Below are 21,194 nucleotides of genomic sequence, written 5' to 3'. Positions count from 1 at the left end.
TATACTTCGTATCAAACGGTTAGCAATGTGGCTGTCAATGTTGGAAAATTTGAAGTATAGATCAGCACATCCTTTTTTCTTGAATAAATTAATGCAACTCTTAACTGTTGTTAGTACAACTGTTTAATTTACAAAAGGGAGACATGCACTACCATCCATATCCGATCCCAGTCTGATTTTGATTTTTATTAGTAAAGCGTGCAACATCTTGTTATCATGTTATGGTGTCGGATCCGTGCAGGCTGTCGTGAATTTGATGAATATCTACTGTACAGTAAATAACGACATCAAGAACATTATTCTTATGAACCGATACAAAGGTGTGCAAATACACACTATACTGCACTTGTTACCTTCTTCGAAATTAACATGAATTCAGAAAACTGTTAAGTACGTATGTGTATCAGTGATCTCTTCAACTTTCTAACTTCGGGCAGGATTACTTAATTTGTTAGCAGCTTAAAGCAGTGCTCTGTACATGGGCCAAAAGGTAAAGAATTGTAATTAAAAAATTCACTACAGCAAATTTTACTTACGAGGGACATAATAAGGGGGGCAATAATTACTTACGAGGGACATTCCCGGACATGTCCGCATGAGATCAGCATACACCTGGTAACATAAAAAACCTTAGAAACTCAGCTATTTTCTCCGAAAATTAAGACACCCCCAGATAAAGAACTCGGGTTCTGGGATCTCCGAGTCCGAGAAGCCAACACGGATATAATGGCTGATTTCCATCGAAACGGCAGCAGGCGCCATACAGACCACAGTACGCTATACGGCGCCATTGTAAGGATACGTGATTTACGGTAATGCAACCGTCGTGCAGCGAGAGTGTAATCGGTAATCATCCCAAAGCGATTCCAACCGTACTTTCTGGCCAGGTTAAAGTACACATTAGTGTACGTTAAGTAAGAATTCGTCGTGATTACAATCCAGGTAGGATCGTAGGAGTCAGGGTTTTGTCTCGAATTGCCGGTAAGCTACCCACGCTGCAATGTGCTACAACATCTGTACTATATTATATACACCACTGTAGCTAATAAGTTAATGCTCGAGTGACCTTTGGTCGAAAACTTTGTATCGAAGTGACAACAAGATGCAAACAGTTAACAGGCAAAGTTGTAGCACTAACTTTGTCATCATTAATATATCCATCTCCCTTGCAACTGGATAAATTTCATTGACCTCCATGCCACATCCTAAAGTTCGTAATCACAAGTTTAATAATGACAGCTTTTATCAGTACAAGAAACAGCCTCGGCTTCGCCTCCGCGTTTCTTGTGGTCCATGTCCATTTTAATTGAATTTGAATGAATATTTATTAGAATAACATGAAACGAAACGAAACATGATCGGTATATGCAATAGGGCTAACACGACTTTTATATGAAAAAATTGAAAGCCAGTTCATGATTCTCTCAACCATGAAAACATTCCCTCTGGCTGTACATACAGATAATTTTTACGATATAGATATCCCCTACCCGAAAAGAAAGCCGAAATATCAGTCTATAAAGTATGAAATTCGAAACAGTGATAGTGCACTGGATCACTAGTTCGGTGACTCGTCACTTCACTGGCTCTTTTCACTGGAAAGTGGTGTATGTCCGGTCAGTAGTGGTACCCGGATTACTTGCTTACTTAAAGGTTCTGCTCGACGGACAGTAGTGACAGCGCGGTCACCCGCTCACCTACCGGGCTCTGTGCACGGACAGTAGTGATAGCTCGGTCACTAGTTCACCTAACGGGGTTTCTGCGCCGGACAGTAGTGGTAACTCGGCCACCCGCTCACCTACCGGGCTCTGTGCTCGGACAGTATTCGTAGCTCGGTTACCAGTTCACCTAACGGACTTTCTGCGCTGGACAGTAGTGGAGCTCGGTCACTCGTTTCACCTAACGGGGTTCTCCGCCGGACGGCAGTGGTAGCTCGGCCACCCGCTCACCTACCGGGCTCTGTGCACGGACAGTAGTGGTAGCTCGGTCACTAGTTCACCTTACGGGGTTTCTGCGCCGGACAACGGTGGTAGCTAGGTCACCCGCTCATCTACCGGGCTCTGTGCACCCGTTTACGTACTGGGCTCTGTGCGCGGGATAGTAGTGGTAGCTCGGTCACCTCGGCTTCGCCTCCGCATTTCTTGTTGTCTACGGGCGGTCGATTCGAATTTCTGTTTTAATCGTTTTTATTCGTACCTTTTGGCTTTGTCAACTGGACTACAGTGGTAGACTGGTAGATCGGTTACTCGGGTGCACTGTACAATAATGACAGCTCGGTCACTCGTTCCCTAACGGCTTTGTACACTGGACAGTAATGACAGCTCGGTAAAACGCTCACATAGCTATCCATAGTGGTAGTTCAGTCGCTCACTGTCTTAGCGGGCTATTCTAACTAGAATATAGTGGTATTTTGGTCACCCCCTGAAATAACGCTTTGTGCACTGAACAGTGGCGGTAGTTCGGTCTATCACTGATTGAACAGACAGACGTTAGATATGTACTTAGTCGTTCTTGTCGTAATAACTGTCTCCTAATTGAATTCATTCTGATATTTTAATTAGTGGGTAATACTTTAGTATATTTTAGTTGGTTTACGTGGCAACTGTCTGGGTAAAAATACCACGATGACAATTATTATTATAATAATTTAAGCTACATTTGGTGAAGGTAGTCAAAGCTCTTCCGCTTTGGCGTTCGAAGCGGGAGAGGTTTTGAAAGAAATGAATACTATCTGGCCGGGTTTTCGACTACGGGCTTTCAGAATATAATATTGGTTTTGGTCAGTCTTTTCTGGTTTGCCGGCTCTGGTGTATCCCATTCGTGGCCATATAGATCTGAATCTTGATATCCGCTCAGAGCGTATATCTTTTCGTCTAAACAGTCCTGGATACGTATATCTGGATACAATGGCGGCATACAAAACGTTTTTACAAAAGAAAAAACTTTAAAAAGCCTAAAGCACGGTATATAGGAATTTTCTGGTACTGAATCACACTGTGGAAAAATTCAGTACTTTTTTGCCGTCACACCTCATTAACATGGTATGTTTTTGGAATGCAAAGTTCCCTGAAGCACCAAAACCCGTAATTAAAGGTAATTCTACCCAGTTCAGCGTGTATAAGTGTAAAGACATTACGGCTACCTTACCGGCCCACCGCGGTATCCGGATTAAATACCGCGGATACTGCAAGAATTGAACACGTATGCATAAAATATAGTTAATTCGCATATTTTTAGATAAAATTATTCGCATATTTTGCAGCAATTGTCCTGCACTCTAATCGTCAACATCGAACTCGTTTAGATAACTGCAGAATTACGTTTGCATTGCCCGCGTGGTTTAGGAGCAAATTTATTGGTCACATTTCGGTCAAAAATCAAACACACACTTATGTACTCGTATTTTCTTATCTTCATATGCTCCTCGCTTCAATGGAGGAAAACAAGCAAACAACAAATTAACATTCCAAAGGACGACAATTCGACCGCAATTTTCCACACCACTAATTTGCAGGGAATTTATTTTATCAAATTTCAATCGGGAAAATGGCCGATTTACGACTAGGCTGGGTAATTTCTGGAATTTTTCGGCCTTATCGTGCTATGTAGTCTGCGGTCATGCTTTATTGCCGGCCACAGGACGGGTAATAAATAACAATCAAACTGACCGTTCACGCTACGCTGCACCGCAGCTGGCCTGTGCCGCTGTGTGGCTGACACTTAATCAATAACGGCGCGAAAACTGATAATGCTGCAAAAAACTAAATAAGATTGTAACAATAGCCTCTCAAACGGTACTGTTCGTTTTCAGTGCTCGTTAATCTGGTGTGTACGTTTTCTGTATGGTTCAGATTTAGCTTATTGAAATAATTCAAAATTTATTTAGTCTCGAACATAGCTTTATGAATTTCTTCCGTTTTCGTTCCTGTTTTTGTAGTGGTTTTACTGTACTTTTGCTGTTAACTCACTGGTCCGTCATGAAAATACCACGGAATTTATACAAAACCTGCGATTATTTTAATGAAGGTTAACTCCGAATTCCGCTTTTGCACAACACAGAACAGCTGATCAAATATAACGAATAAAATAAAAAGTCTCGAACATAGCTTTATGAATCTAAGACATCTAAAACCGTCATTTAAACAAGCAAAACCGCAAACCCATCAACACACATACACACATACACACACATTCTGACATATCTTTGTATTTACACAACTCAAAACGATATTGTAAAAACGTCCAGTTTTCACAATCTACACACACAACAAACAGGGCAATAAGGGCCACGAGCGCTGCCTGCATTCCGAGACCCGCCGCGGCGCTCGGCTGTGTTTCCACGTTGACTCCGGGGACGGTGGGCACGAGACCGGTCTGGCCAGCGGGCGGATGGACGGCGTCCATGCTGGTGGCCGTTCTGACGCCTACAGAAATGACAAATGATTTACCAGACTTAGATTCATTTCCTGTTATGTCGGCATTGAAAATTCCGATTTCTTGCCATCAGGAAAAATAATCTCGTAAAAATAATACCAATTAAATTTCGAATTATTTGCATGATTACGGTACAAAGTACAAACTAGATTAGTAATTACTTTACTAATCAAAGAAGTCAAAATCTTTGTGCAATACGTAAAAGATTCTCATAATTAGTAATAATGTGCCAAAACTAGAGCACAGTTACTAAAACTAGAGCACAGTTACAGTTACTAATTATTACAAAATTACCATTCATCAAATTTGGCTTATCATCGATGATTCTGAAGGCTTTGGACGCTTCACCAAAAGCATTCGTGGCTGTGCAGCGGATATCGTCAAACAGCGAATGGTCCTCGTTGAAGGGAATGGGGCAAATGCGGTGCGTGCAGGGCGGCGCGTTCTTGTCGTCCAGTTCGCGCAATTCCGTGCCGTTGCGGGACCAGGTAAATACGGGATCCACCGCGCCGCGCGTGACGGCGTCACACGTCAGATTGACCATATTATCTGCACCACGCTGCACTTTGGTCAGGGATTCAAAAAACTCCGGAGCACCTGCGATAAACATACAAATGAATTTCTCCGAAAGCAGTTAACCTAAAATAATCAACAGCAGTAATAAATAAAAATGATCATCCAAATTAATAAATTATAAGTGTGCAAAATCGAATTATTAAATTCTTTTCAATAAGGACTAGTAACCCATATAACAAAAATCAGAAGCGCGGGCACATTACATAAAAACTGACTGCAAATCTGTTTCACCCCGTACGTTCGACGGCCAGCGTAATCATCCGCGATGCCACATCGATGTGATCGCTGCCGTCATTGCTGGCGTTGGGCATCACCTGGTAGGCGATACACTTGTACGCTCCAGCGTCGCTCCGGGAAACGTTCGTGATGGTCAGCGTTAGTCCGTTGACGGCATACTTGGGGATAAGTTCACGAGCTGCAAATTAAAATTTCACAATCTCTTCTCCATTTTTCACCGAGCACAAGAGGCAAAAATAGAGAGCAAAAACTAGCAGAAAATACGTAGGTACTCGTGGTGATGTTGGTCCCGTTGGGAAACTGCCAGTACGCGGTGACCCCGCCCAACGCTCAGTGGGGCACCGTCGGCGTGCTGCACACCAGCTCCACCGCCTCGGCTCCGAGATGACTAGACACGACTTCCAGTGTTCCAGACAAATTCAGGCTGGCTGTAAAAACAACGCGGCATTTTTGAATTTGTTTTCATCAGCGTAATTACTGTCAATTAACTACCAACAATGTTATTATCTTATAATATTATTTTTTAATATTATTTTACGTTAATTTTGGCAAAACTTACGAAGACACTGCGGTGACCCTCGACTTTCCCGCCAATCGTCGCCAAGCAGGTATTGAGCATTTCGGAGCCGAGCACGTGGGCAACGTGGGCAATTGCCCACGTGCTCAGCTCCGAAATACTCAATCTTGGCGGAGGTCACCGGCGAGCAGTGGTGTGGCGAGCAGCGGTCGTCCCCCAGCAGCTTCACTGAAGGCGCTTCCAATCTGCAAAAAAATTCTGCGGGTAACTTTTCGCGCGAGGGCCGGAATTTAATACTATCATTATTATTCAAAAAAACACGACATTTATATTTTACAGTTAAAAAAGTAACTAAATCATCCTTATGCATAATAGAACCAGAAAATAGCTTACCGCAATTTAGCGGTGCTATTACTTTCCACAGTCACATTGGCAGCAAGTAGCATCCAATTGCTCATGGCCGAACATCCGACTACCACGGTGGAATTCTGTTGGACGTACTTTATGCCGGTCGGTCACCGACCGGCACGAAATACGTCCAGAATTCCACCGTGGTAGTCACCGACCGACCGTCGGTGTCCAGGGTTCGAATACGATATCGGTATCCGGATTAAATACCGCGGACACTACAAAAATTGAACACGTATGCAGTTTCTGTTGGCATAAATTATAGTTAATTCACATATTTTTTTTCATATTTAATTCAAAAATGTTCTGCATTCAAGTCATCTAAAGGCTAAAAGTGACGAAATTAAATTCAATTTATTTTCATTACGGAACGCTGTTATATTAGTTTTAATTATGCTCAAGCTTAATTAAAAACGCGCAATTTTAATAATGCTCAGCATACTTAATCAAAATCGCCATAATTTTAATTGAATCAATCATAATGTTTAATTCGCAGCATAATTAAGAGTTTAATTGTCACTACTAGGCTGGGTAATTTCTGGAATTTTTCGGCCTTATCGTGCAATGTAATCTGCGGTCATGCTTTATTGCCGGCCACAGGACGGGTAATAAATAATAATCAAACTGACCGTTCACGCTACGCTGCACCGCAGCTGGCCTGTGTCGCTGACACTTAATTAATGATCATATTCTTGATAATGGGCTGCCTGCCTAAATGAATATTTAACCGATATCATTTTCAATCAAAATCAAGAACAAAATTAGGAAAAATCTACACCATATAAATTTTATGATTTTTCAAAGTTTTAATTTATTACCATGATATTATTATTTCTGCATTTTACAGCCATCGATTTCCATACATAAACGGCTCGTTTATTTTTTTAAAAATTTCCAGTTGGTCCCACACGTTCAAGACAACCAGGAAGTTCAGGCAGGATTATTTCCAAAATTTTCATTTCAAATCAATCATCCAGCTCTTTGAGTTTTAAACAGACAGGAGAAATCCATGATTATTTTAAAAATAACTCACCTGTTGACAGAAGGAATCCACCGACTAGGATCTTTACCAGATCATTCATCTTCAAACCGGAGAACGACGGACGGGATGGATAAAAACGACAACGCAAACTCTTTTGAGATTCCAGGAGACTGGACGGATTTCGCCGACACACTTTATCAAAAACCAAAATTTTAGGGTTCTAATTCTACTAGAATCAACAAATCATGACCAACCCAGTCTCAGCGAATAAACCTAACTGAAGTGATGGAAGGCGCTAAACTGGCTGATACTTTCAACTTTCAAGAACCCACAAAAGGATCGACTGATTAAAAGGCGGCGTCACGGCGGTCTCGATGTGCCAGAGTGAATTCAATGGACTTGGGCTGACACCCAATGGTCACAGCTGCGCACAGAAGCCCCTCCTACTGCGAGGTGGTGCTGGCCCATTGGGAAAGCGGGGGCGCTGCAAGCATTGATTAAATCAGATTGATAAGTCAGTTTTCATTTTTGCACTTTTCCGGCGACTAATTTTTTCTCGGACCTTAATGTTGTAAATTTGCTGGAAAGTCAGAAAGCAATAGTTCCCAGCATCCGTGACGCTCAAAATTCACGTACTTTGGTTAGTTTTTTTTTCGGGTTGACTCTGTGAAACTACTGGTGCTCTCCCATTATCCGGAAGTACGTCGAATACCGGCGTCTCAAGCTCAGTGACCAGTTCAGTGTCGACCGTCGCCAGTGGCGCAACTCCCGGAACAGGTTCCACCACCGAAAGTGTATCCGAGGGCGCTTCAACGGTGGTTCCAACCGGTAACACAGATGATAACGAAAGCACACTCGGTGTACTCATCACAACGATGCCGTCAACCGGAACGTCCGACGACGGCATTTCCGGTTCGTCGACAAATGACAACGATGGTGCGGCAACAACGACGAGCAGCGGGGGCGTGACCTCTTCAAGTGGCACCCTTGGAACCGGCGCTACGGCGTCCAACCTACGGAGTAGTTTAACGACAGAGGGTTCGGACATTCTGGATTTTGACCCGACCAACCAACCCAGCCAGTCCGGTGGCACTGTACCACCGGCATCAACGGTTACCGGTGGCACACTTACCACAGGATCAGGGGTTCCGGTCACTGGCCAGTCGGATAACCAAGACGAAGCAACGACTGTTCCCATAATGTCAACGACTGGTGGTAACGATGATGGTGCAACAAGCGCCGGAGCCGCTACTGGTTTCACCATAACTACGTCTGATGGAGGCGATAATGATGTAACTAGTAGCGGAGCCGTCACCGCCACCGTTACTACTTCCGACGGTAACGATAACGACGTAACCAGCACTGGAGCCGTTACTGGCGCCCCCGTTATCACATCCGGTCCTAACGATAACGATATAACCAGTGGCGGAACTGTTACAACAACTGGTGATAACGATATAACCAGTACCGGAAGCATTACATCCAATGGCAACGATAACGACGTAACCACTGCTGGAACCGTTACTGGCAGCACCGTTATCACAACTGCCGGCTCATCATTTACTGGCCAGTCTGATAACCAAGATGGCACAACTCTTGTTTCGCCAATGACACCATCGGACAGTAACGATAACGATATAACCAGCGCCGGGTCGACACCGACCACTTCCGGCTCCGATCAAACAGATAACAGCGCCACCAACAGCGCAACCGATAAACCGGACGGTGGCGACTCAATCGGATCATCGCAGCCATCGACGGGCGATTCCGAATCGTCCACATCCGGGTTCAGCACAACTGCCAGTGGCGAAGACTCATCCCCGATATCTGTCCCTGTAACCGGGCAGTCTGATGGCGATGCGACCAGCATATCACCACAACCATCGACAGCCGATGATTCAGATTCATCCACTTCCGGTTTCAGCACAACGGCGGATAACGACGGTCCGTCCTCCATTTCCGGTTCCAGCACAACCAGGGATAACAACGGCTCATTGTCCACATCCGCAACCGATAAACCTGACGGTTCCGACTCGAATTCATCTTCCCAATCACCAGTTACCGGAGATTCCAATGCGTCCGGGGGGTCCACCACTTCCGGTTCCAGCACAACGGGTGGTGACGACGGTCCGTCGACCACATCCGGAACCGTTAAACCTGACGGTTCCGACTCGAGTGCATCGTTTCAAACGACAACTACCGATGACTCCGATTCTTCTAGTAAATCAATGACTTCCGGTTTTACTACTACCGCGGGCAACGACGACTCGCCGACTACCTCTGGAAGTGACCAACCCGATGGTCAAGAATCCGGTTCTTCAACACAGACATCGACGGTTGATGTGGATTCCGATGAATCCACGACACCCGGCTCAACTACTTCCGGGGATACGAATGACCTTTCAACACAACAGTCGTCCAATCCACAGACCGATCAAAATGAAACCGGCGACCCAACCGGACCCAGCACGACATCCGTTACCGGTTCCGAGACGCAGGACGTCTCCACCACGGAATCCTCCGACGTCGGTTCCACGTCGCAAGTTCCATTCACGCCGAGCACGAATGGCGAGTCGACCAGTACCGCTACGGGAACCTCATCCGGGATCTCCGAAGCTAACGGTGACCCGGCAACAGGCTCTGGAGACTCGTCCGCATCATCGTCAACGCCATCATCCGACCAGAACGAAACCGGCGAAACGACCGGGTTCAGCGTGTCACACAGCGGCTCGGAAACACCGGACGCCACTGCAACAACTACCGGTGCCGGTCAGTCCAGCGAGCCTTCCGGTGAGCAAACCGACTCGCTGACTTCGGTGACGACAACGAGTTCGAACGAAAATGATGGAACCAGTGCCAGCGGGAACACCGAGTCGGAAGACAGTATAACTTCTCCAAATCCAGCGTCGACGTCCAGCACCGGTGATACTGATGGGCCAGACGGCACTTCCACCACAACCGGAAGTGGTTCCTCGACTGCCGGTCAGGAGACTCCCGATGAACCAAGCACCGGATCGTCGGCGTTTTCAACTACACCGGAAATAAATGAAGCTTCGGACTCAACTTCCAGTGGAAACAGCGAAGGTCCCGAGCCGACCGGAAGTGACACCGACGCCACATCGCAAACCAATCAACCCGCGGAAACTTTCGGTACGGATCCAACCGATTCGCCAAACGAGCAAACCGACGCACCGACTTCCGCTACCACAGGTGGTTCCCCTACTACCGCATCCACGGTGCAATCCACTTCCGGCACCATCGGGAAGACCGACGCCCCCACTTCACCGGCACCGGCTTCAACAACCGGGTCCCAGGCTGCGTCCACTACACGTGCCTCGTCGGTCGCCTCCTCTGCACCGGCCTCGTCGGCCCCCTCCACCGCGTCGCACCGACCGTCCCGCACCCGCCGCACCACGACGACCACCACCCGCCCACCAAGCCAGAACAACCAGGTGCTGAATCAGCTGCTGCAGTATCTGATGCTGATGCAAGTTGCAACAGTTTATGGGGGGACGCGGCGGCTAAACGTGGAAATAAATCTTTTTAAGAGCAGATATCTGTTCAGCCGTCTGTGACGTCTTCTTCAAAAAACAGAACCATTGATCTTATAGTTGTTTATGAGAATTATGTTGAGAAACTTCTTACCGGTAGAAAATTAAAAAAATACTAGAAGCTATTTGCGACAGTGCTGTAATCTTATCTTTAATATTGAAAAAAATTGATTTTGGAGCTCTCACATGTCCTCTGTGGTTGTGAAGTTTTTAAGCGGGTTTCGTGTTTCACTATAGGCGAAAAAGGTTTCGTTGCTCTTCGTAAAAACCTATACTTCGGTGATCTGCAGTAGGTACGAGTACTACTTGTACTACATAATATTGCAGCGTATGTATTTTCGTATCGGTGCCATCGGAACTGAGAAACGTATTGTAGCTGGTAAGGGCGGCACAAAAAACCCGCAACCGTGACCTACAAATTAATGTCCTCTCATCTGCACCAGAATATACTGCATAATATTTTATCACGTTCGAACTAAAAGTTCCGAAGTACGAGAAGTAGTTATTTTATGCGTCCGGGAAGGATGCAGTCCCGTTGTTTTCTCCATAAAAAATCAGCCACTAGATCGTCCTGAAGGAGCGAAAAATGATATTGTGTTGAACACATAAGCTTTCTTGAATTACTGAAAATCTGTACGTTTCCGTTTGTTGGATTATGGATAAAATTCTTCGTGGGTTCTTCTGCCTACCGGTAAGACGATTTAAAGTTTTATGGTTTTTCATATACGTATACAGATGCATGCACTTTAAAGACGTGATTTTACGTGACTGCCACCGTTTTGTGTTTTTCTCAGCAGATCATTGTACCAGTTGTGTTACTTGCATGCATAAATTCAGTCGGATGTTCGTCACATGAAGAGCACAGTAATGGGGTGCAGCGTTACCGGCGACAGGCTCCCATCCGCTATTCATCATCAGAATATGATGACAACTATTTTGAGAAGAATGTTCGCGCTGTGTATGCACCGGGCGGAAATGCGTGCGCTTACGGAAATTTACGAGGTTGCAATATTATTATTATCTGTATAATATATCTAATTATATTATAATTATTATATATTGAATTATCTTGATGGTTGATACTAATAGGTGGTTTATTTCATATACTGTACAGATGAAATTTTCTGTATATCTTCACCTTTAGATATACTCTACGGTCATACTATCTATGTATCATGTCTGTAATCATCGTCTTTGGCTTTAAACCGGCACGATATATGCTTCCGTGTTTACAGGATCATATCAAAATCGGATGAACTACAAAGCGCGTACCGGTGGCTACCTGAACCGGATAAACAACCGGCAGTACGACTACGGTAACACCAGGGATCGCTCCAAATACAATTCCGGACGTTATGCTGACTACCCATCGCTCTACGGCAACAATACGCACAACGGGAATTACGACGACCAGTACTCATATAGAAATCTCACCAAGGATTACCCGCAACGCTCTTCTTATAAGAAAAATGACTACTATGATTCATCCGACCGATCCCCATACAAGCCACGTGAATACGGAAGACAGTCCTCGCCCCGATACCGGTATGACGACTACACCTACCCGGATACGTGTCCACAATGTCCGCAGTGTCCGGCGACATGTCCCTCCACGAGCACCATGGCCAGTAGTAGTGCGGCTACACCGGCACCGGATGATGATGACCAGTCCAGCTCGCCGGCGCCCATATCCGGCGTTGACTCCAACGGGCTACTGGTGCTGCCGTCCGATTGCGATTTACAATCGCCAACGAATGACTGCTACCTGAAGAAACAGTCAACGCCATTCCGCTGTACACAGGATCAGTGCGCCCAGACGAAAGCCGGTATATTAATTAATAAGCCGGTATACTAATTAATAAGCCGGTGTACTAAAAAGCCCTTAAACTAATTAAAAACAGCAACAACAAGCTAGGTATAACGTTTAAAATTGTAGCCATGATAGAGTAATAAGTAGTAATTTCATTGTTTTGGATCGCGTATACACGCCCGTGGATGCATTACTCGTGTTCAAGATCACGTTTTGTTACAGCGCAACAGAATTCTGGCGTCAAAATATTCGCTCCCAGCAGTGTGACGGTATCACAATGTGTTTTCCGGAAATATGATACTTTACTCTTTACATATAACGTACGTTTTGCCAATGTTGTACGCGTAATTTGCGCACATGCATATTATTAACTCCAAAGCGCACACTCCTGCTTACATTAAGTTGATAAAAGATTTCAAACTAAACTATGCTTATTTTTGTCTTATAAGTGCCGTACATACTCTCTTACATAAGCATAGATAATTAATTTACATTAGCCTTAGTTACGAGTATAAATGGATAACTTATTTCGAACGAGAGCGCAGGACGGCTTTGTATAGTTCTGGGATAAGTCGCAACATAAACAGATCCCATGACCCGCTATTTAAAGGTCTGTCAAATCCCGCAAGCCAAGCCCTTTAATCTGAACGATGTCAGCAAAGGCTTTGCATGTGGTGGAGTGGACACCGATTGCTTCAAACCCAGACCGACCTCTGTGTCCATTTCCGAAGTGAAAAAATGCGGAGTCAACCTATCATCCGCCACGGCACCTTTTACACTGCAGTGTACACTGTCGCTTTCGGATGGCTCCAATGTCTTGGATGCCGCTGTTATCAACGTACGCGCCCTTTTACTATTTGTTTAATCAATAATAGTTCCCGCTTAAGTTTAATCAATATCATCATACTACGGTTATATTGTTGTAAATGTGTATACCGAATAAAAATTCGTAATGCAAATACTGTATTCGTAATGCAAATATTATATACAACATCGTATGTATCTGTATAACGCTATCATATTGCTGCAGATAACGGTGCTTCCAGATTGCCGATGCTGAGCAGTTTCATGGCTTCTGAAAGACGGACAACAAAAACGGACGGACGGCAAAAACGTTTTCTTGCAATATCGCTGTCTGATGTAACAATTTTGAAGAAGGTTTTAATTATGGTAGCGCGTATATAACAAAGTCTACCCAGCATTATCAACAGGTTTTACTAAAATTGGTGTGTGGAAAAAATTGAATAATGTCGAGTCTACGTCATTTTAACACGCCCACGGAATCACATATACTGTATCTACTTATAAATTTAAGATTGCAGATAAATGCTCGGTTTCACCTTTGCATCGTTTCCACTGTACTTGTGTTTGCAAACTTATATTACATACTCGGAGTTATCAATGGGAATTCGGTACAGCTTTTATTTTTGGTGGTATAAAGGATGGGTATATATCTGTCATTATTTATGTATGCTGATCTGATTCCCTAGATACTTCTATAGATACACACAAATATACAGTACATTAATTATGCACAATATATACAGTATCATAAAATTGTTAGACACCCGTTTAGTGATTATTATTTATGGCAGTATACTGTATACATAACCTATCTGTTTAGTGAGAATATAACAATACTTATACAGTATACATAATCCACAGTATAGATATACTGTACTCATATGTCTAAACAACATACAAAAAGGCTTCTAATTTTGCGTAAAAAGATGGTAACCACCGTGGTCCATCATGTTGAACGTGATGTCGAACACTGACTTCGAAAAACAGGTAAGAAAAAATTTAAAATACAAAATCTTAGCAAGAATATACCATGAACAGGCAAAATGCAAGATTTTCCACCCTAGTAGCGGGTTTTTCCCACGTTACAACCGATATGGTTTCGTAACCAGGACTATTTCGTCTGGCACTATCTGGAACGTAGCGCTAGCCAAACTGGGGCATCTGCTCATCTGCAAGCGCACAACTTTTTTGGGAAAGGTTTCTGGAGCATCGCTTCAGACACGAAACAATCATGATAGTGATTCAGCAAGTCATCGGCACGCGACTGGGAAAAACCTTCTACGCTTTCTGCTTTTGAATTACCGGCATTTTATTCTTGTTATTGCAGGTCCGTAGTACCTTAGGCATAATCAACCATGCTGGACCATCGTGCTTGGTGCTTCGTCTCTTCCAATGCAAGGCTTGCAGCGGTAAATGATACAATATGTTGTATGATTTTCGTAAACTCCACACGAAGTCGTTAAATAGTATTAAAAACGCATAATTATTTGAGAAAGCTGGCGTTTCGTAGACGGCTAGCATAACAATGTTTCTAGTTACACAAATGCTTTCGTTTTTTTACGGCACGCAGTTTTTTTAAATGTTGCTTCGTTTTGCGCTACGCTATACCGTTACACTACCGTGCAGTATTTCATGGAAACTTAACAGGCTAATGTTTTAGCTGATAATACAGTGTGGTAAAGCCAAGTTGATACTGTCGGTTTTATCATTTTTCACATTTTCTGTTTGAATTCTTACTCTTGCAAATTTACCTGAAACGATAGCTATATGATTCAAAAGACAAAATAAAATTTGCTATAACGCATTTCAGTTTTTACCTTTTTTTGAGATCTGGTCGGTGGCGAATAAACCACTGACCAGTTGCGTAATTTGTCACGGGGCGAGCCACTTTAAAATTTGACAAAAATTTGGTATCTTCTTCTAATTTTCAGTTGTTCATCGTGAGACACTCAGAAAAGATTGAACTTTCAGAAGAACTATTACTTTGTCGGGTTTGAGCTACGAATGTGACCCCCATGGCTTACCAAAAAAAGGGGCGGGGCTATGAAACATCGAAGATTATTATGGCTCCGCCCCCACAGCATCGCAAACGTCTTTTCTCTCAAAAATGACCTTAAATGACAGAGGAGGCTTTGACAAAGAAGTTTTGTGCTGCTCACAACGCGGTAAAATGCAGTTGAACGACGCCACAGATTTTACAGTGGATGAACATTTTTCCATGTCCGGTTTTTAAAATCCCTGTTTTTTTACTCACGAAAAATCGGACAACCCTCACTGATTTCAAGCCACAGATTTTTTGATCTGTAGTTCTGTCTGGTAGGAGTAAGAAAATTCTAATTTGAAGTTATCCATGGCTCTGATGATTCTCCAGTAAATTTTTGAGCGGGAAATCAGGTGGTACGTAGAAAATTCACCACTAATTTTGTTTTAAAATCTGTACAAAAAACAGTTTTACACCTTTTTTTAAAGAAAAAAGCAGGATTCCCTGTAGAAATAAATTGTGAATCCTGTAGAAGACGAATGGTGAGGAGAAGTTCAAAATGCAATTTTAAAACGAATTTATTGTGGAGCAGTATCAACTTGGCTTTACCACACTGTATTCTTCTTATGCGCGGCGACGGCGGATTATTATTATCCGCAGCGGAGTGATTATGATCGCCCGTGGCCTTCCTATTCGAAACCGGCGAAAACATGTCCGGCATGCCCGACCTGTGCGCCGCCGTGTGCCGTCACACCGCCATCCGTTTCGCCGACACCCGCGTGTCCGACAGCGCCCTCATCCAACTGCACGGATAATCCATGCTACTTTCAATCGCTGCCTTATACCTGCACGGCGGAACAGTGCGCCACCTTACCGGATAATGCACTGGGTGCGTTATGAGTATTAATATTATGTATGTAATGTACAGAGTGAAATCGAAAAATGTTTTATTTTGAAAAATCTCCGGATTCCGGCCGGTACAAGCAAGGCCTTCTAAGATAAATAAACACTATATAATATATATATACACGTATATGTGACCATAGTTTTCGATTCAGGCACAAAGGCGATTATTTTCGGCGTCCCGGACCGAGTTTGCATTACGTCCTGCCAGCTGCAGACAAGTGGAGACGCTGGATTTATCTTGTTCCAGTTCGGCGTAAGACTTAGAAAAAGCATAGAAGAGACTATCGCACTTACCCTCTTCAGAAAGTCCATGCGAAAATTGCGTCTTTTGTAATTTTCATGTTAACACAGATTTGTTAAAATACTGTAACGTATTGTAAACTGGCAGGGCCGCGGTGATTATACTTCTGCGATATTTCATGGTGATTGGTAAATCTACACAGTAATAATGCAAAATCCGCTGCCCCCTCTAGGCTTGTACCCTCACTGATGACCTTTCGACCCAAAATTTAGCCGGAACTGGCCCAAATGTCGCTTCTTCGTTAAGCTGTACAAGTCCGACTTCCGGTACCGGCTGCTTCAAAGCAGATATAGATCGGATCGTAACCAGATCGGACACTAACTGCAACACCGCGACCTTTTCGCAGGATACAACGCTGAGCTGTAAGCTGTCCCTGGGCAGACCTAGCCAGCCGGAAATAGCCGAAGCAACCTTTGATGTGAGAATATAATTCCGCTAACGAGGACATTCGCGAACACGTCCGCGTCAGCTCAGCATACACTTGGTCACATTAGAATCCTCAGAAATTTAGCTATCTTCAACACCCCCAGATAAAGAATTCGAGTTAAGGGATCTCTGAGAAACCAGCACAGTTATGATGGCTGACTTTCATCGAAACGTCAGCCCAATGTCCAGCCTAGCGACAATACACCATGTGTTACGAATAGTCTGGCTGAAATCTGTAGATTCTGCATTGGTTTATTGACAGCTATCTCACCCATTTTGCCCTATCGCGCGCACCAGCATCCGCGGTTGCATTGATCTCTATGCAGCCAGGTGATGCTGTTGCACGTATAGTGAGATAAAAAGCTGCTATAGCTATCGAGATTACACTTCTTCGCACTTTTCGCTGCACGACGGTTGCATTAAATCACGTATCCTTACAATAGCGAATTTTAGATTTCACAAAACAAGTTACGTCCAGTTCGACGTTCGGGTAGAAGTTGGCGTTACGGGTTGATTTACGTCCGTTCGCGACGTAAGGCGCCGTAACCCAACGTCGTTGCCTGACGCGTAAAAACTGTCTGCCTTACGTGGATCTGTGCAACGGCTCAGCCATCTGTTAGAGCGACAAGCCAGCGTATGCTGCCTGTGGATCTTTTTTGTATGCTCTAACCGCCTCCCCGAGAGCAGGTTGGTCACGCTCTCGGCACTCTCGATTCGATTTATTTTTCAGCTGTACGTCACTGCAAGTGTCCATCCGTACAAGCATTTTAAACGCTGTTAAGTCTGCTAACTAGGGTTGTTAACGGTGCGGTGCGGTGTACACCGGTGTGCCGTCGGTGCGGTTTTTTACAAGAAATCGCACTTACCTTACCGGTGTAAAGCGAAAATCGCACCGGACGGTGCGGTGAAAAATAAAAATCGCACCGCAATTTTTCACATCGCACGCACGACGGTTGCATTAAATCACGTATCCTTACAATAGCGAATTTTAGATTTCACAAAACAAGTTACGTCCAGTTCGACGTTCGGGTAGAAGTTGGCGTTACGGGTTGATTTACGTCCGTTCGCGACGTAAGGCGCCGTAACCCAACGTCGTTGCCTGACGCGTAAAAACTGTCTGCCTTACGTGGATCTGTGCAACGGCTCAGCCATCTGTTAGAGCGACAAGCCAGCGTATGCTGCCTGTGGATCTTTTTTGTATGCTCTAACCGCCTCCCCGAGAGCAGGTTGGTCACGCTCTCGGCACTCTCGATTCGATTTATTTTTCAGCTGTACGTCACTGCAAGTGTCCATCCGTACAAGCATTTTAAACGCTGTTAAGTCTGCTAACTAGGGTTGTTAACGGTGCGGTGCGGTGTACACCGGTGTGCCGTCGGTGCGGTTTTTTACAAGAAATCGCACTTACCTTACCGGTGTAAAGCGAAAATCGCACCGGACGGTGCGGTGAAAAATAAAAATCGCACCGCAATTTTTCACATCGCACCGCACCGGTGTGCACCGGTGTAGCACACGTTAGTAGAAGAAAAAGCAACAATTAGCAATTTTATCACTTATCAATCGCCAGAACTTCTTAGCACTGCTAGCTTTCAGCCTTCTAAAGGCATCACCAGCAGGATGTATCCAATCGTAGCAAAACTGTAATGAAGACGTGAAATATCGAAAACAGTTTCCCTAAGAATATTTGTGACGAAACCAAATCAACGTAGAGCGTGGAAAATCAAGCCGCCAATATTATTACGCAGCAATGTTACACATTTTCTTTAATCTTATGGCAGCCCGGTTGTTGCAGCAGCTACAAGTTGAAACTTGTGATTGTGAGTCTGTGAGTGAGCAACAGCATTGAGTACTTACCTACTTTGTCATACCGACTGATACGGTACTGACTTACAAGCGCCACAGCCCGTGCTCCCCGTGGGCATGTGCCCATCCAGCAGCGTCATCGCATAAAATGTTTTAAATTTTTAAAACACTACAGATTTAGATATCTTCGGTTAACCGGTGGTTAACCGGTGTACGTCAACGCGGTTACCCAACCACACCGGTGTGCGCCGGTGTGGTTTTTCTCAAAAACCGCACCGCCTGTACCAATTTTGTTTCGAAATCGCACCGCAATTTTTTCAAATTGCACCGGTGCACTGGTAAAAAACCGCACCGTTAACAACCTTACTGCTAACGTACTGTTTATCTGACGCGGTAGTTTCTAGTGAACGGAGCCTAAACCATTTGAAATCTAAAATTCCCTAATGACGCCGTATAGCGTACTGTGGTCTTTATGGCGCCTGTTGACGTTTCGGTGGAAATCAGCCATTATATCTGTGTTGTCTCAGAGATCCCTAAACTGGAGTTCTTTATCTGGGGTTTTTTGATTTTCGGAGAAAATAGCTGAATTTCTATGGATTTTAATGTTACCATTGTATGCCGATCTGATGCGGACGTGTCCGGGAATATGTCCCTCGTAAGTAATTATTGCGTGGGTAAAATTTGCTGTAGTGAATTTATTAATTACAATTCTTCACCTCTTGGTTCATGTAGAGGGCACTGCTTTACGCTGCTCACAAATTAAGTAATTCTGCCCGAAGTTAGGAAGTTGAAGAGATCACTGGTACACATACGTACATAACAGTTTCTGAATTAATGTTAATTTCGAAGAAGGTAACAAGTGCAGTTTGATGTGTACTTGTACACCTTTGTGTCGGTTCATAAGAATAATGTTCTTGATGTCGTTATTTACTGTAGATATTCATCAAATACACGACAGCCTGCACGGATCCGACTCCATAACAAGATGTTGCACGCTTTATTAATAAACATCAAGATCAGTCTGGGACCGGATATGGATGATAGTGCTGCAGTGCATATCTTCGTTTTATAAATTAAACAGTTGTAGTGACAACAGTTAAGAGCTGCATTAACTTATGCAAGAAAAAAAGATGTGCTGATCTAAACTTCAAATTTTCCAACATTGACAGCCACATTGTTAACCGTTTGATACTAAGTAATTAATTAATAAAAATAAATAGTTGTCGACTGTTTGTATACGGTATTCATAAATCATAATCAACTTCGAGTAAGAAAGAGAAACTCATAATTATTAATTGTATGCGTGTATAACGTTTACAGGGTATATACAAAGTATAAATTTATAAATGTGCGCCATCCCAGCTAATATTCAGACACAAATCTATAGTTCGCGCACCGCACATTAAAGCTTGAAAACCAGAAGACATCAACGAGAACCAGCAATGTTGTTGAAGTATGAATATTCTGGGAACCCGGCGAGCTAGCATTCTAATAAATTTTTTTCTTTTAAAAGCGCTTCCACTTCACTTCACGCACAGAAACGGATAATATTGAACCGAAAACAAGTGAAATAACCGTTCGTCCATCGCATGTTGAGATTTATTACCATGGTAATTATTGTGCCAGCTGATAATGTTGCAGCGCTAACTAATTAACATTACGCTATGGTTAAAGTAAATAAATCCTCATTATTACAAGGAAAATCGCCCGGATGTAGCGTCAAAAATGGGATGCGTGCTCCAAAACTTTCGCTTTCGGGCACTTAGAATCACTTTCTGTAATACTTTATGTCAAATGGTTTGTATACAATGTTCTGAGAACCGTGAACCAGTTCAAGGTTCATAGCATTTTCCCATAATTTTAAAATGAATTTTAAAATGTTTGAAATTCATTTTAAAATCGAAAAAAATTGCTATGGATCTGATATTGGTTCACTTTCGATTTTATGGCCATGTGTCTTATATAGTAAAGTTTCAAGAAGATCGGGTAATAACCAGACTTTTGGTACACAGCAGTGCATTTAAACTTTTAGCCCATTTTAGTGCGCCATATCTCGGCAACCGAATGTTGCGCGCGCAAACAGTTTTCAGAACAATGAATACAAATCATTTGCTTTAGAATGACATAAAGTATTACAAAGTAGTGATTTGGGGTGCGCGAAAGCGAAAGTTTTATTGTATGTATCTCATTTTTGACACAATGTACCGGGCCATTTCCCTTCAGTCCTTATTATTATGATCTTTGCACTCTGTACCTAGTAGCCCTTTTATGCACATTGTACGGTAACGCACATGCTACTGATGCTAGTACAATTTATTTGTCACATGCGAAGTATAAAACACAAGCAAATATAGCCTTCAATAAATAAAAAATACTTCTAGTATTTTAATAAACCTGATACTAATCAATAAACCTGAAACTCGAGGGATGCATTGTCAAGCTTCCGATCGTCCAGATCCAA

The 21,194-nt window shown here is 43.6% G+C and overlaps 2 protein-coding genes and 1 long non-coding RNA gene across 4 annotated transcripts; all 3 read left to right on the top strand.

The window, feature by feature from the left end:
- Window positions 1-8,029: 8,029 nt before the first annotated feature.
- LOC129589765 (mucin-19-like) lies at window positions 8,030-10,729 on the top strand. The gene has a single exon (XM_055484618.1). It carries the CDS (start codon window positions 8,030-8,032, stop codon window positions 10,727-10,729), a length of 2,700 nt encoding a protein of 899 aa, XP_055340593.1.
- Window positions 10,730-11,194: 465 nt separating this feature from the next.
- LOC129589879 (uncharacterized) lies at window positions 11,195-13,881 on the top strand. Of its 2 annotated transcripts, none has more exons than XM_055484780.1 (6): window positions 11,195-11,396; window positions 11,503-11,707; window positions 11,941-12,531; window positions 12,738-12,835; window positions 13,126-13,353; window positions 13,546-13,881. In XM_055484780.1, the coding sequence occupies exons 1-6, from the start codon at window positions 11,361-11,363 to the stop codon at window positions 13,573-13,575; spliced, it is 1,188 nt and encodes a 395-aa protein (XP_055340755.1). In that variant the 5' UTR covers window positions 11,195-11,360; the 3' UTR covers window positions 13,576-13,881. The 2 variants fall into 2 exon arrangements, with proteins under 2 accessions (XP_055340755.1, XP_055340754.1); XM_055484779.1 differs by having other exon boundaries at window positions 11,500-11,707.
- Window positions 13,882-15,982: 2,101 nt separating this feature from the next.
- LOC129589904 (uncharacterized) lies at window positions 15,983-19,954 on the top strand. Its single transcript, XR_008690664.1, has 4 exons — window positions 15,983-16,189; window positions 16,359-16,459; window positions 16,680-16,925; window positions 19,670-19,954. It is a non-coding gene; the product is annotated as an uncharacterized LOC129589904 (long non-coding RNA).
- The last annotated feature ends 1,240 nt before the right edge of the window (window positions 19,955-21,194 follow it).

The sequence above is a fragment of the Paramacrobiotus metropolitanus genome, unplaced genomic scaffold (genome assembly GCF_019649055.1).
Source record: "Paramacrobiotus metropolitanus isolate TYO unplaced genomic scaffold, Prichtersi_v1.0 Parri_scaffold0000037, whole genome shotgun sequence".
Taxonomy (NCBI): domain Eukaryota; kingdom Metazoa; phylum Tardigrada; class Eutardigrada; order Parachela; family Macrobiotidae; genus Paramacrobiotus; species Paramacrobiotus metropolitanus.
This window is presented reverse-complemented; position numbering and strand designations above follow the sequence as displayed.